Source organism: Limulus polyphemus, unplaced genomic scaffold (genome assembly GCF_000517525.1).
Source record: "Limulus polyphemus unplaced genomic scaffold, Limulus_polyphemus-2.1.2 Scaffold4648, whole genome shotgun sequence".
Lineage (NCBI taxonomy): Eukaryota > Metazoa > Arthropoda > Merostomata > Xiphosura > Limulidae > Limulus > Limulus polyphemus.
The window spans coordinates 70,488-83,443 of NW_013670258.1; the positions used below are offsets into that span (position 1 = coordinate 70,488).

General features: G+C 33.2%; 2 protein-coding genes across 2 annotated transcripts in view; both read right to left on the reverse strand.

Annotated features, from left to right (window-relative positions):
* LOC106471481 (vacuolar protein sorting-associated protein 53 homolog) overlaps nt 1-3,043 on the reverse strand; it is a 36,079-nt gene extending 33,036 nt beyond the window's left edge. The window contains exon 1 of the mRNA XM_022400090.1: nt 3,033-3,043. The gene's annotated coding sequence lies outside the window, so the exon portion shown is untranslated. The remainder of the gene's footprint in view (nt 1-3,032) is intronic.
* A 3,688-nt stretch (nt 3,044-6,731) lies between these two features.
* The window catches only part of LOC106471482 (serine/threonine-protein kinase NLK-like), an 8,597-nt gene continuing 2,372 nt past the window's right edge, over nt 6,732-12,956 (reverse strand). The window contains exons 3-6 of the mRNA XM_013932083.2: nt 12,334-12,522; nt 11,039-11,237; nt 10,683-10,779; nt 6,732-8,926 (exon numbers count right to left, since the gene is read on the reverse strand). Of these exons, the coding sequence (XP_013787537.1) occupies nt 8,872-8,926; nt 10,683-10,779; nt 11,039-11,237; nt 12,334-12,522 (540 nt within the window). The 3' untranslated portion in view covers nt 6,732-8,871. The remainder of the gene's footprint in view (nt 8,927-10,682; nt 10,780-11,038; nt 11,238-12,333; nt 12,523-12,956) is intronic.

The following is a 12,956-nucleotide window of genomic DNA, read 5'->3' on the forward strand; positions in this document are numbered from 1 at the left end:
GGTTCGAGAAAGAAGTGGCGTGATACAAGGGTCACGTGACCTGCGTTGTCGTAACAATATTATTTTACAATGTTTTTATCCACACATTCTAAACACAGAACAGTGATTTGATTCTTTATCTACCAAGGGGACATATATATGTCCCCTTTCAGACCACTGCAATGGGAATTTTAAATTTTGCACCACACTGAATAAGTTATCTATTCAAACTTCCCAAAGTTTATACATTCAAATTTCAGTAAAATAACAAAACAGGTGTCTTTTTGTTTTATATTGTGTATTTAAAAGTAAACCCAACAACAGAAGAGTTATCTATCTATAAATATGGCAGATGTAAGTTATTTCACTTTCTTTGCTTGTCTCGTTAAGAGTAATAAAACAATAATTCATTCATAGTTGTTGGTGCCTCACTTTTGACTCGAGGTAAGCTTGTATGTTTGAGACTTAAAACGGTTACCTTTTCAAAAAACACAAAATATTGGTATTATGTTGTTGTTTTTTTAATATTAATTTTGGTAAATGTTGGTCGAGATTGTCCTATATTGAATAATGGATGTCTGCAGAAATGTTTCCAGGGAGGGGAAAAGTAGTGTGAAACTATGAACTGAATAAAAAATTCATATACATATGCTGAATGAATGAATGAAGAAAGAATTATGTTTTTCATTTTCCAGGGGGTAGCAAGTGCCCCCCCCCCCCAATGCCGATGAAGTGAATTGTACGAAATATAACTTATTTTACATACAATATTTTTGAAATAGAGATATTTGATTACTTTAAAATATTAAAAATTGTTTATTTGTAATTAAGCACACAGATAGCCCATTGTGTAGCTTTCGGACTTACAACGCTAGAATCCGGGTATCGACCCGTGGTGGGCGGAGCATTCTAGCGTTGTAAGTCCGCAGACATACCGGTGTGCCACTGGGGGGTATATTAAAAATAAAATGGCCATTTTGTAAATAGGTTAGTGTTATGGAGTGTTTGAATACAGTTTTTAAATTACATTTTATTGCAAAAAAAAAAACAGTAATAACAATAGAATACATTGTATATTTTTCTGCAATACTGGGATGCTAATGAGTTTTGTAACAATACAAATTATCATTTTTAATAAACAAAAAATACATACTAACTAAATTTGGTAACAAAATAAAATAAGCACTTATAACGTGACAACATTCAGCTCGTTAATTTGTTTTTAATCGGGGAAGCCACTTTCTTTTGTTCACTCCAGCCCATCACGAATAAGGGATTTTATCTTTCTTACGGTATTATTTTGTTTCGGTAATTCTTTTTTTTTTTTTAAATCTTGACTCATTCCTTCCTTCCATTTCCATCATTTGAGCATCACAATTAGTGAATTTTCATTTTAGCAGGCTTTAAAATGTTATCAATTCCTCTTCAGTCATTATAGCTTTCCTATTGTGTTTTATGAATGTTCTATGTTATTCTTCTAGTTATACAGATGTAAAATCTTGGTGTAGCCCACATACTCTTCTTTTCTTCATCTATCTTTTTTTTTAATCTTAGAAAACCATTAGGACACTTTACCTTTCTCATAGGCAATATTAAGAATGTTCAGAAAACTTGAATTTCAGTGTGTTCCTACACATTTTCGTCTCTGATTCAATCCACTTTATATACAACATATTTTTTATCCACATCTACTATTTATTCACTTTATTCTGTGAGCTTACGTTATGGAACAAACCTTATCTGTCCAGCTCTCTTTTTGTTAGATTTTACTGACTTGCCCTAAACCACCAGCTACACATTTCAATTCACTTTCAATTTAGTACTGCCTGTATTTTTATTTCGTGTTCATTTCACTTCAAGGGTCATGAATTGACATACTTCACTCACTTTTTCAGGGTCATGACCCAATATTTTATGCTTCTGAGGTTATGATTTGTTCTATTGTGACTGCTTTCTTTAGTCGTGACTCAACTTGTTGTGGCCTCTTTCCTTGGCTCCTGACTCAACCTATTATGGCTTCTTTCCTTGAGTCACGACTCAACCTATTATGGCTTCTTTCCTTGAGTCACGACTCAACCTATTATGGCTTCTTTCCTTGGCTCCTGATTTAACCTATTATGGCTTCTTTCCTTGGCTCCTGATTTAACCTGTTATGGCTTCTTTCCTTGGCTCCTGATTTAACCTGTTATGGCCCCTTTCCTTGGGTCATGACTCAACCTATTGTGGCCTTTTTCCTTGATCACGACTCAACCTATTATGGCTTCTTTCCTTGGCTCCTAATTTAACCTGTTATGGCCCCTTTCCTTGGGTCATGACTCAACCTATTGTGGCCTTTTTCCTTGAATCACGACTCAACCTATTATGGCCCCTTTCCTTGGATCATGACTCAACCTTTTATGGCCTCTTTCCTTGGATCATGGCTCTTAGTTGTTATCCAACTTGCTATAGCCACTATTCTTGATTTGATATTCTGTTTTGACCTCTTTCATTTGGTCATGCCCAAACTAGCTGTGACCTTTTGCCTTTAGTCAGAATGACATCTATTGCAGCCACTTTCCTCAGGTAACAAAAGAAGGTCTTTGACGATGCTTTTCATGATTCAACTCTTGTTAACACATCTTACCAGCTGCCTCCAATTACGTGATATAGACACAAACTGTGGAAATTCCACATGTCACAACATTCACTTGGAAAACTGACTAGTTGACAACAAACTTCATAATAAAATTCTGGATATTACATACTTAATAACAGGGTACTATCCCCATTAACAATATCGCATCACGAGGTTCAGCCGGCTCAGGAGGTTTAGGTTAGTCCTAAAAGCATGTATTAAGCAAACAATGCAAAACAATATCTAGTAACAAATGTATAATATGACACGTTAGTTTAAGTGTGGATTCAAGTACCAACTAAAAACTAATGTTTACGAAGATACAAAATATAAAATTAAATGAATACCGAAATCGTACAATAAATAGCTAGAATACTGGTTCTTTACTTAAGATATAACAATATTAAATGTAATGTTAGGTAATTTTTTTATACAAAACTTCCTCTCTATTTTAATTAGTTTATACTTCTGTCAATAGATGGAGCTATAAAGTACACCCCGTCTTTACATTCATTAGGTGTTATTATTTTAGGTCTAAATGATGACAAATAGTAAATATCAGCTGATCTATACAGTTCACCAAACGTATTTATGTTCAATTGTACAAGGGTGTGTTTATTAACTAATAGCCATTGTTTGGTAACACAGAAACCTTTAAGTCTTTTAGTTTGATAGACTTCGAGGAGATCTTGCCGGAAACTTGTGGGGGGGGGGGAGGATTATTTAAAATTTGGCAGCCTTGAGACATTATCCTCATTTTTTTTCTCGGTCATTAATTAAGTCCATACAGTTAAATTGTATTCCTTCTTGGTAAAGTCAGAGAAACGTACCAATCAGTGAAGCTGATAATAAATCAACTACGTCAGTGATTTAATTAGTTAAAGCATCTGTATAAATTATTATTTTTTTTTTATCGACACATTTTTTTTGTAGAAGGAAAAAAATCCACCCAGAGAAATTAAAACTCTTACAGTGCAATTTATTTCACAAAATTAAGAACACCAGATGTACAATAAAGCATTAATATATCAATTCACTTTCGTATCAGATGCTGCCAAACTAAAATAACCACATCAGTTGTTCTTTCCATTACAAAAATGATTTTGTGACGAAAAAAAAAAAATAATCTATAAATCCTACTTATGTCTACTAGTTTTGTAAACATATGTAATAATGCTGACTAATTATTTTCAAAATATTACACGAGGTATATTTTTTTTTAACTAAATTTTTTCTTTATGATTACAATCTGTTAGCTCTACCACCAGGTGGCTAAATGTTATGATAATTATATACAACTAGGCACTCTCAAGTTGACATTTACTACAAGAACTAAATTAATAAGTGCACGTGAAAAACATTAATCAAACAATAACACTCAGATATTCAAACCTAAACCACGTTTTCTAACTGTAATATCTAAAGTACTGGAGTTCCAGCACTATTTAAACACACGTATAAACACACACACACACACGTATCTTCCTATACAAACAGTTATTTTTGCATTGATTTTTCGTTTAATAGAGTAAAAAAAAAACTGACTGATACCATTCTTCCTTAAAATGTACTCCGATTCTGAAATTGTTTGTCAAAGTTTGATTTATAAATTAAATCGTGGAAAATTAATGCCCAACAAGATCCTAGAAATAAATAGAGCAGTAAAAAAAAAATAATTTAACTCGCACACACACACACACACAAAAAGCTGTTAAATATGGGTGAATAAGAAGAAAAATTTAAGCTTTTATTGAAATACAAAAACCACTCGAACAGTATTTCATTTATACAAAATACAATAAATATCTTTGTATATCATACAGCATTGGATACGGGAAACAACTACATTACAGGGCGTGATGCAAGGCTTTAGAAAACAACGGTTTCTGTTTGCGTAAACATGAGATTGAAGAGAGGGTTTAAAACTAAGCCGATGAGGGTTTAATTGTTGCTAAGAAACGTATTTTAATGGGTTTTTTTTCAGGCTTAACTGCTTATTTACAAGCTGCAAAAGTATTAATTAAAATATTTAAACCTATTACTTGATATTTATACATAATCACTATTGCATGATTTAGGGTTATTTCAGGTTTTAAATTAAACGCAAATTCTCGGTTTCCATCGTTTTTGTAAAAGGAAATTAGCATCAGGCTTTGATTAGTATCAAATGTAGATGGAACCATCTAGCAAGTCCAGGTTCGCCATGGTAAAAACGTCAAGTATTCCTTCAAATGTACGACAGTAGAAATTTGGAGCTGAAAATCTATTAACTCGGACGTTACACAATGAGTTTCTACCTACATTTGGTACCAATTAATTATAACGTGCGAACATGTTAAATCAAATTCTTTCTGCACCCTTTTCAGATTATTTACTGAAATCACTTTAAACTGTCTATTACGAGGAACATTTTTCAACAGAAAACAAACAAACGACATGCATCAAGTGTATGTACAATAAGTTAGGGTTAGTTCTTGGCAAACTACCAGTAATATTTAAGAAAAGAGGCCAATTTTCTAATTTAAGTGTACTTTTCACTGAATAATTAACAGAAAAACAACGATCATTTTAAAATAATGGAGACCTGGATGCTTTTAAACTGTTTCCGTTTCATGTTTATAAGTTTAATGGCATAAATTAAAGTTTGGGCTATACGGTTCATTTATTTCCTGAAGAGTTGTACTCATAAAAACATAAGTGAAAACAAGAAAATCCACTGGGGTTTAATTTCGTACTTTCACATACAGGTTTGTCCCACAAGGCCTACTCTCTATGTAAAGTTACACAGAAAACACATTCCATACCGCAATGAGATAAGGTTTATGTTTAGGATAGTTTTCAGTTCTCATTCTGACAAAGCAGGCTGGATAGTTTCAACAGGAATAAAATCACGTGACTATATTTTCTCGCACACAGACTTGCCGTTAGTTTCCTCGGGTAAAGAAAGTAGCCTAACTAATTCGGAACACTGATGGAATAGTGAGAAAACAACCTAATTCCTCACTTTCACTCAATAGAACTTCAAAATATTGTTGTAAACTTCATTTTTAGTGTGCAACCAAACATGGTGTACTAGATGCAACTTAAAGTCACGTTTGTTCTTCCTCGAGATCTTTTTCTTGAGATTTTTTTCACATTAAAATCTATGTACACCGATATATATGACACAAAGTTTGAGTTCAGTAAGGTCGGTGTTCAACTCTGGCAAAACCTACTCCACACAGAATTGTCAATAAAGCACAATTACCTGTCTAACTAATTTAAATTTTATACAAACAACACCTGTACATTTATTAACTAACCTCCAAACTTACTCGGCACGTCAACGAAAAAAAGTACAAAAGCTCAAAATATGCACAGCAATTTTAAAACACTTACAAGTAAGTTAACAATATTGACCTCAAAACTGGCTAGGTCAAAAAAAAATGGCATTTTTCATAATGACACCTTAAACATGGACCACATTTTTTTTTTTACAAGTCGTTGATTGTGAATGGTCATGGGAATGATCACCATTGTAGAATTATAGAATATTTTATTATGATAGTGACAGACACATCGACAAGCTCTTCAAGAAAAATCAAGTTATTTAAAAAAAGTAGGATGATCTGTGATTCAAGACATCAGTTCAGACAGATTTGAAAGATTATCACATGAAGATGGTCGAGAAAAGGATGGAAGCTCGAATGCGAGACGTGCCTTGATAAGCTTAATAATTCCTAGTAATGCTTAGCTATGTCAATGTAATCAAGGAATTTTCAGTTATTTTATCGGCAATAAAATTTGAGCTTCCTCGTCCAAGGACTGAGGAAAAAAAAAGGGTCAATATCACAATTAAAATCTACAAGTAATACTTAATTTTGGATATGTGAAATATGGTAATTTAGCACAGAAATTACAATTTTTGGTGCTAACTCTAGCGTGGGGGTCTACACAGATACTATCATCATCTACCGTTTTAATGATTCACTAAAACATACTTTCTTGCTAAATAATTTAATTAGGTGCGTGTTTCAAAAGAACACCTTAAATTTAGGTTATATCTGTGCTAGTTTTGATTGTTGGAATTTATTTTATTTTGATTATATTTGCCCCCCCAAACGTTATGTAATGGTATTTTGTACTTTATTAGTTTAAAAACATTATTTATAATAAATGGTGACAGTTGCAAATAAACAAAAGTTAAAATGGTGATGATAATAGTATCTGTGTAGACCGTACGCTATAGTGTAAATATCTTTGTAGACCGTACACTATAGTGTAGATATCTTTGTAGACCGTACACTATAGCGTAAATATCTTTGTAGACTGCACGCTATAGTGTAAATATCTTTATAGACTGCACGCTATAGTGTAAATATCTTTGTAAACCGTACACTATAGTGTAAAGATCTTTATAGACTGTACACTATATTGTAAATATCTTTGTAGACCGTACACTATAGTGTAAATATATTTGTAGACCGTACACTATAGTGTAAATATCTTTGTAGACCATACACTATAGTGTAAATATCTTTGTAGACCATACACTATAGTGTAAAGATTTTTGTAGACCGTACAATACAGTAGCACTCAATTTTCCTTTCGTACAGTTATTTTCTATTGCATTGCTTATGGAGAATGATGTAACCAGGACCAGGAGGGGTGTGCAAGTTACCAATTACGCTAATGCTTACAGTAAAAAACAAAGAGATATGAATTTACTTCCTATTATTATTTTGAACTAAAAAACCCCCTTACCGTTACAGTTTTGTAGAGTGTGAGATAACACTAACAAATAATTAAGTAATTACATCTAACGAGATCTTATACATGACTATAGTAATAATGTCAGTTTTAAAAAAATATATATAATGGCTTATTTTCAATTTTTTAATGGGAAAGTTATCATCAACAAAACTGCATTAAATATATATATATATATCTAAAAAAAAAAGCCTCCTGTTTATGATTTTAAAAGAAATTTTTCTAAGTAATAAACAATTGTAAACGAACTTTTCCAAATATGAAATAAATCCCAGAACTAATTATGTAACCAAGAAACACCGATGATGAAAACACTGATCGCTGGTGAGTTTAAATTTCTTGGTTTAGACATCAAGAATCTGAGATGTGTACAATTATTGTAAAATTAAGTAGATGATGTAAATGTAAAACATTTACTACAAAAACACTTGACCCGAAGAAGATATACGGTCAGTACTATATCCACTACAAAGCATTTTGTGGCACTTTTTTTTTCTTTTCTTTTTTTTTTTGCATTTGATGAAATCTAAATCCAAACCATCCCAAGTACAAAAATATTTACAAGTGAAGCCTCCTAGGCCTATTTGATACACTACATATATGATAAAAGAAGTGACAAGAAAGTGCTTGCGTTATGAAAACCCTTGCTACAGTTACGTAACAACCAATTCAACAACACTGTCACCACTTCACTATCACTAAAACAATTATATATATATATCAATACTTAGTAAAATACACAAACTTTTCAACTACAGACTCAAACCAATGATCATATCTCAAGAAATAGTCCGTAATCTACCTTTATATGGATTTTAATACTGATGAATTCACCAGTAAAGAAGAAGTTTCCAGAGAAAGAAAATTACTTCCTAGTTGTTGTTTTTTATGTCGAGAGAAAGAATAAAGCATAATTTACTTCTGTTCTGTGTTTTCAGTGAACGTACACTGTTTCTCATTTCATTTTCTTAAAAGTAATGTATTAGACTAAGGTTTAACTATACGGGTGTTGAAAAGACCCAGAAATTACAGAATGAAAAAGCTTGCTGAGAAACGAGTTTCTTTCAGTAAGCAGGTTTGCTGGGTTTGTTAAAGTTAGAAAATCATCAATTTTATGGAACAGTATTATCTGCATTGCATAATTAAAACAAAACAAAACGATTTCCCTCGCAATAAATTGTCAAGGTTCTTATATTTTTCTTACTTTGCTCATTACCGTAACCACGAACCTATAACACCTATGTGTTACAATTTCTGAGCTTCATAGAAGGTGTCACAAAATTATTTATAAAATAAAATAAAATTGAAAACTTAAAAAGTTTCTACTGTATTCAGGTATAGTAAAAACAATGAAACAATAAATTAGGAACCTGGTTATGGGTGATGTAACAGTTGCATAGTGAACACACTGGAACAAAGTAGTAGTAGTAGTAGTCTCTCTCTCAGGCTGCCCAGCTTCCAAGATGGATCTGAAGCCATCCTTTCTTGTAAGGCCGGACTAACACACTGGAATGGCCTAGCTGCTATGTCTACTCCCACTGATGAGGTGACGGAGGAAGTTCCGACGGGTGAGCGACGGTTGAGCTGCAACATCCATCAGAAGTTGGCGATCAATGAAGCCTATCTTCTCAAGATTATTGGGTAACAACCAACAAGTAGAGAAGAGGTGATACTCTTGTAGCTGACGGGATAAAAACACCAGTACCTTAACTACAAGTTTTCATTAAACTACTTGGTAACTGGTGTCGATATTGATATTTTGGGCTATGCACTTTTGACGAATAATAAAGCAAAGAGCAATATTTACACGGGTCAATTACATTCTCACATAATAATGTGAATCAATATCATATTGGTATATATATATATAAATATTTATATATATATATATACGTTTTAGTATTTTTTGACACACAACTGAATTAGTAGTTATAAGCAGCTGTATGTAATATGAATCGGTAGCACATTGGGTTGGGAAACTAAGCAGCAAACAGCGGTAACGGGCTGGAAGCAACAATTAACATAATCAGTGGCAACGAAGGGAATGTTTTAAAACAACGATACTTCTGGACAGCGGATCGTTTTAGCCGAATTTTGAAAAATGTTATGCAATGTGCTACAGTAACGACGACACGATAACCAGTAAAGAACAGTCGTAATAGAAGAAATAAAAGTAATACAAAGTCAGCAAGAGACAACACCACCAAATTAGAGATATTAGACATCATACACAAATAACAATCAGAAATGATGATGTAATAAGTAAAACAAAGAACAGATGTACGCAACAACGGTAGTATTAACAATGTAGGTACTAAAATAAAAAAAACACATACATACCAATAACAATGTAAGCATTTGAAATTATATACACAAATTACAAATGTATTATTACAAAACAATAAAACCTTAAGTAACAAAGTACAGATGCGTTATTACTAAATTTAAAAAATGTGAATTCGTACACGTAACTTACTTAATTAAATAAAACAAAAGTAAAATAAAAATTTAAACTAGGTTCATAAGTTACACAGAAGTATTCACAAATTTGAAAATTAAAGCAAATGGTCAAGATTAACGTGAGAAAAATGGAAATATTTGGTCAAGGTTTGACTAAGTCTCTAACCAGATGAAGGTCATAGGGCTAAAACATGACCACACGTATACATATTCAAAGAACGTTGTACTGATTTTTACGGCTGTGTACGCACGTCGTTCAGAGAACTGAAACTTTGTTATGGACTTCACGAACAATGTCTGTTATAACTTCAAATAATTTTTTTTGTAAGTTCATTAAGTGTTTTTTGTTTTAAATTAGAACAATAAACTGCTGATCGTTCAAAATACAGTTATTACATTACTATAATACTCCAAATTTTGAGTAGCAACGTAAAGAAGTTGGAAATTATTAAAAATATTGTACAAATACAGGTTTCTCGTACATAAACAGTAAAATTTACTACTTATTTTAGCAGGTATTTAGACATCTTTATAAATGATCTTGAAACTTGCAAAAGTACCTGTACGATGTGTGGCATTAATTTCATTGGATTCGTGTAGACATTGGGATGGAGCGTGTGTGTGTTATCATCACCTGTTGGAGGTGATGGTGGGGAGAATGATCAGAGTTCTGGAAGTAGCCATTAAAGCAGCAGCAAGGGGGAAAATTGAAATGGCTGTAGCACATGAATTGTTTGTTTAAATTGGTCATGCTGTGTGAGGAAGTAAACGACAATTGGAATCAGCTTCATGTCTTAGAAAGTGAAACGGCTGCCAAACTTACGTCTTTCGCTTGCATTGAATAGGTACATCGAAAGAAAATTTTGAAAGGCATACAAACCTAGCAAAACTTTTGAAAGCAGCTGAATGTGGATTTATACACAATGGGACACGGTTGGAACCAGCACTTCGCTCCAGTATGAACTTGTGGAGGCGTTCTGTGAGGAAAAATTATCTTTTACTGAACAATCATTAAAAGTAACACTTAACAAAAAACTACATAAAATCAAAGATTACAAAACAATAAGAATGGTGTCACGCTTTCTCTCTGTTTGAGTCTCGGTGAAAGTTATATTTTACTGCAACAAACTGTTAATAAAAAAATGTCCCCAAAAGGTCCAAATAAATGCACTTTTATTAAGGAAATCAAATTAAGGGACCTTATTACAGTAATTTTCACATAAACCATTTCCTTGCCTTTTACTTGGTGGATGGAAGAAAATTCTTTTTCATAGTAATCATCAAATGGCTGGATTATGATTGGTTCAAAGTCTGAGACATAGTGACGACCTGCGGGGGTACTATGGCAACAGCGGCACATACAGGAATGGTAACGGAGACGACCTTCATCTAGGTACGGATGGGAGAGAGCATCGGTACAGCTGATTCGTTTATCCTTGTGGTGTAAGAGAAAAATAAAATAATGAACAACTGACATCACCTTGGTATCATGCAGTGATTACATTGAGAAAACACAAGATGCAGGGTAACGATACAGAGATAAAAGTTTAGACCAGTGATTTCCAAACTGTGTGTCATAGCAAGTTGCTAGGGGTGTCGAGTGAGAATAATTAAAAACATAAAAAAAAGCTCTACAAAAAAATACATTGCACGTGGCAGTAGGGGGTGTCACGAATCAAGGTAAGTGGGTTAGGGTGTCAACAGTGAAAAGTGTGGAAACCACTAGGTTAGGCCTTACAACCCCTTCTCCCACAACCACTGATGTTCTATTCAATGGCTCTGGTTATGGACTATTACTCTAATTTGGCATTATACACTCAGCCCAATGTTGTTCTCCTCTTTAAGTGCTTTATAAAGTCCATCAACCGTGGACAAGGACTTATCATGGAAATGTGTGAGAATGGTACAGCATGAATTGGAGTTTGTACATACATCATGTAGAAGAAGTGGCATGTTGACTTGAACATGTGATTGGACTTTATGGAACCATACCTTACATAAATAACATTTCTACATGTTTAACCTGATGGTATGCAGAGTTAATTTTGACATTTTTCTCAACCCTCGGGAGATCAAGTGTTAATTGTAAATATTAAATACAATTCAATTTTTAACCAAATAAATGTACCTGTGCCCCCCCCCCAAAGATGACCGTGCCTGAGCCAAAAAACAAAGCAAAATTGATTGTGCATTCATTTATCTGGAGATTTAAATATATTTTGTCTGTTTGAGGCTAAGCACAAAGCAACACAATGGGCTATCTGCCCACCACAGGTATCGAAACTCGGATTCTAGTTGTTGTAAGTTCCAATGGCAAAATGTTTCGATGAAATAAAAAGTTATTCATATCGTTATCATGAGAGTAACAGTCATTCTGTTTTTATAACTTTATTGTAAAATGTATGCACTATAAATTCTGAATGACATCCAATTACCTGAATAAAACTATTACAGGCACACAAAAAAATACTTCAATATAATAAAATGATCAAACGGTTTTTGGCTACATTTGCAGTATCTTGTATACTCACGGGGTTGAAAACAAGCATTTGACTTAGCAGGTGTACAGCTTCATGAGTCGCTTGAGACGAGAGAGTATAGAGAGCTGCAAGTGATGGTGGTTTTTGAGGCCTCCTCAACATGTGGCTCCGAGCACCTTCACATGCATGTTTCATGTCTTCCAAACATGGAGTTCCTAACAAATCTGTAATCAATTCCAGCTGGAAAAAAAAAGGAAACTGATTTATAATCAACTGTATACAAAATCAGACAGGACAAAGAAGAAGAAAAAAAGTTGGAGGGGTGGGGCTCATTAACTCTTATTTCATGATAAAAAACAAACAAAACCTCTTTATACTCATAACAAGCCTTCTAGGGAAAATAAGCCTGATTTTAGAAGAAAATAAGGTATAATAGTAAAATATCAGGGTAATTGGATGATATGACATGTTATTTAGATGGATGGTAATTTATAAATATTCAGTAATTAATGGTGTACTTACCAAGGTCTAACCTAGAAGTTATGTTATGTTTCTACATGTTTGATACACATACCAAGGTCTAACCTAGAAGTTATGTTATGTTTCTACATGTTTGATACACATACCAAGGTCTAACCTAGAAGTTATGTTATGTTTCTACATGTTTGATACAC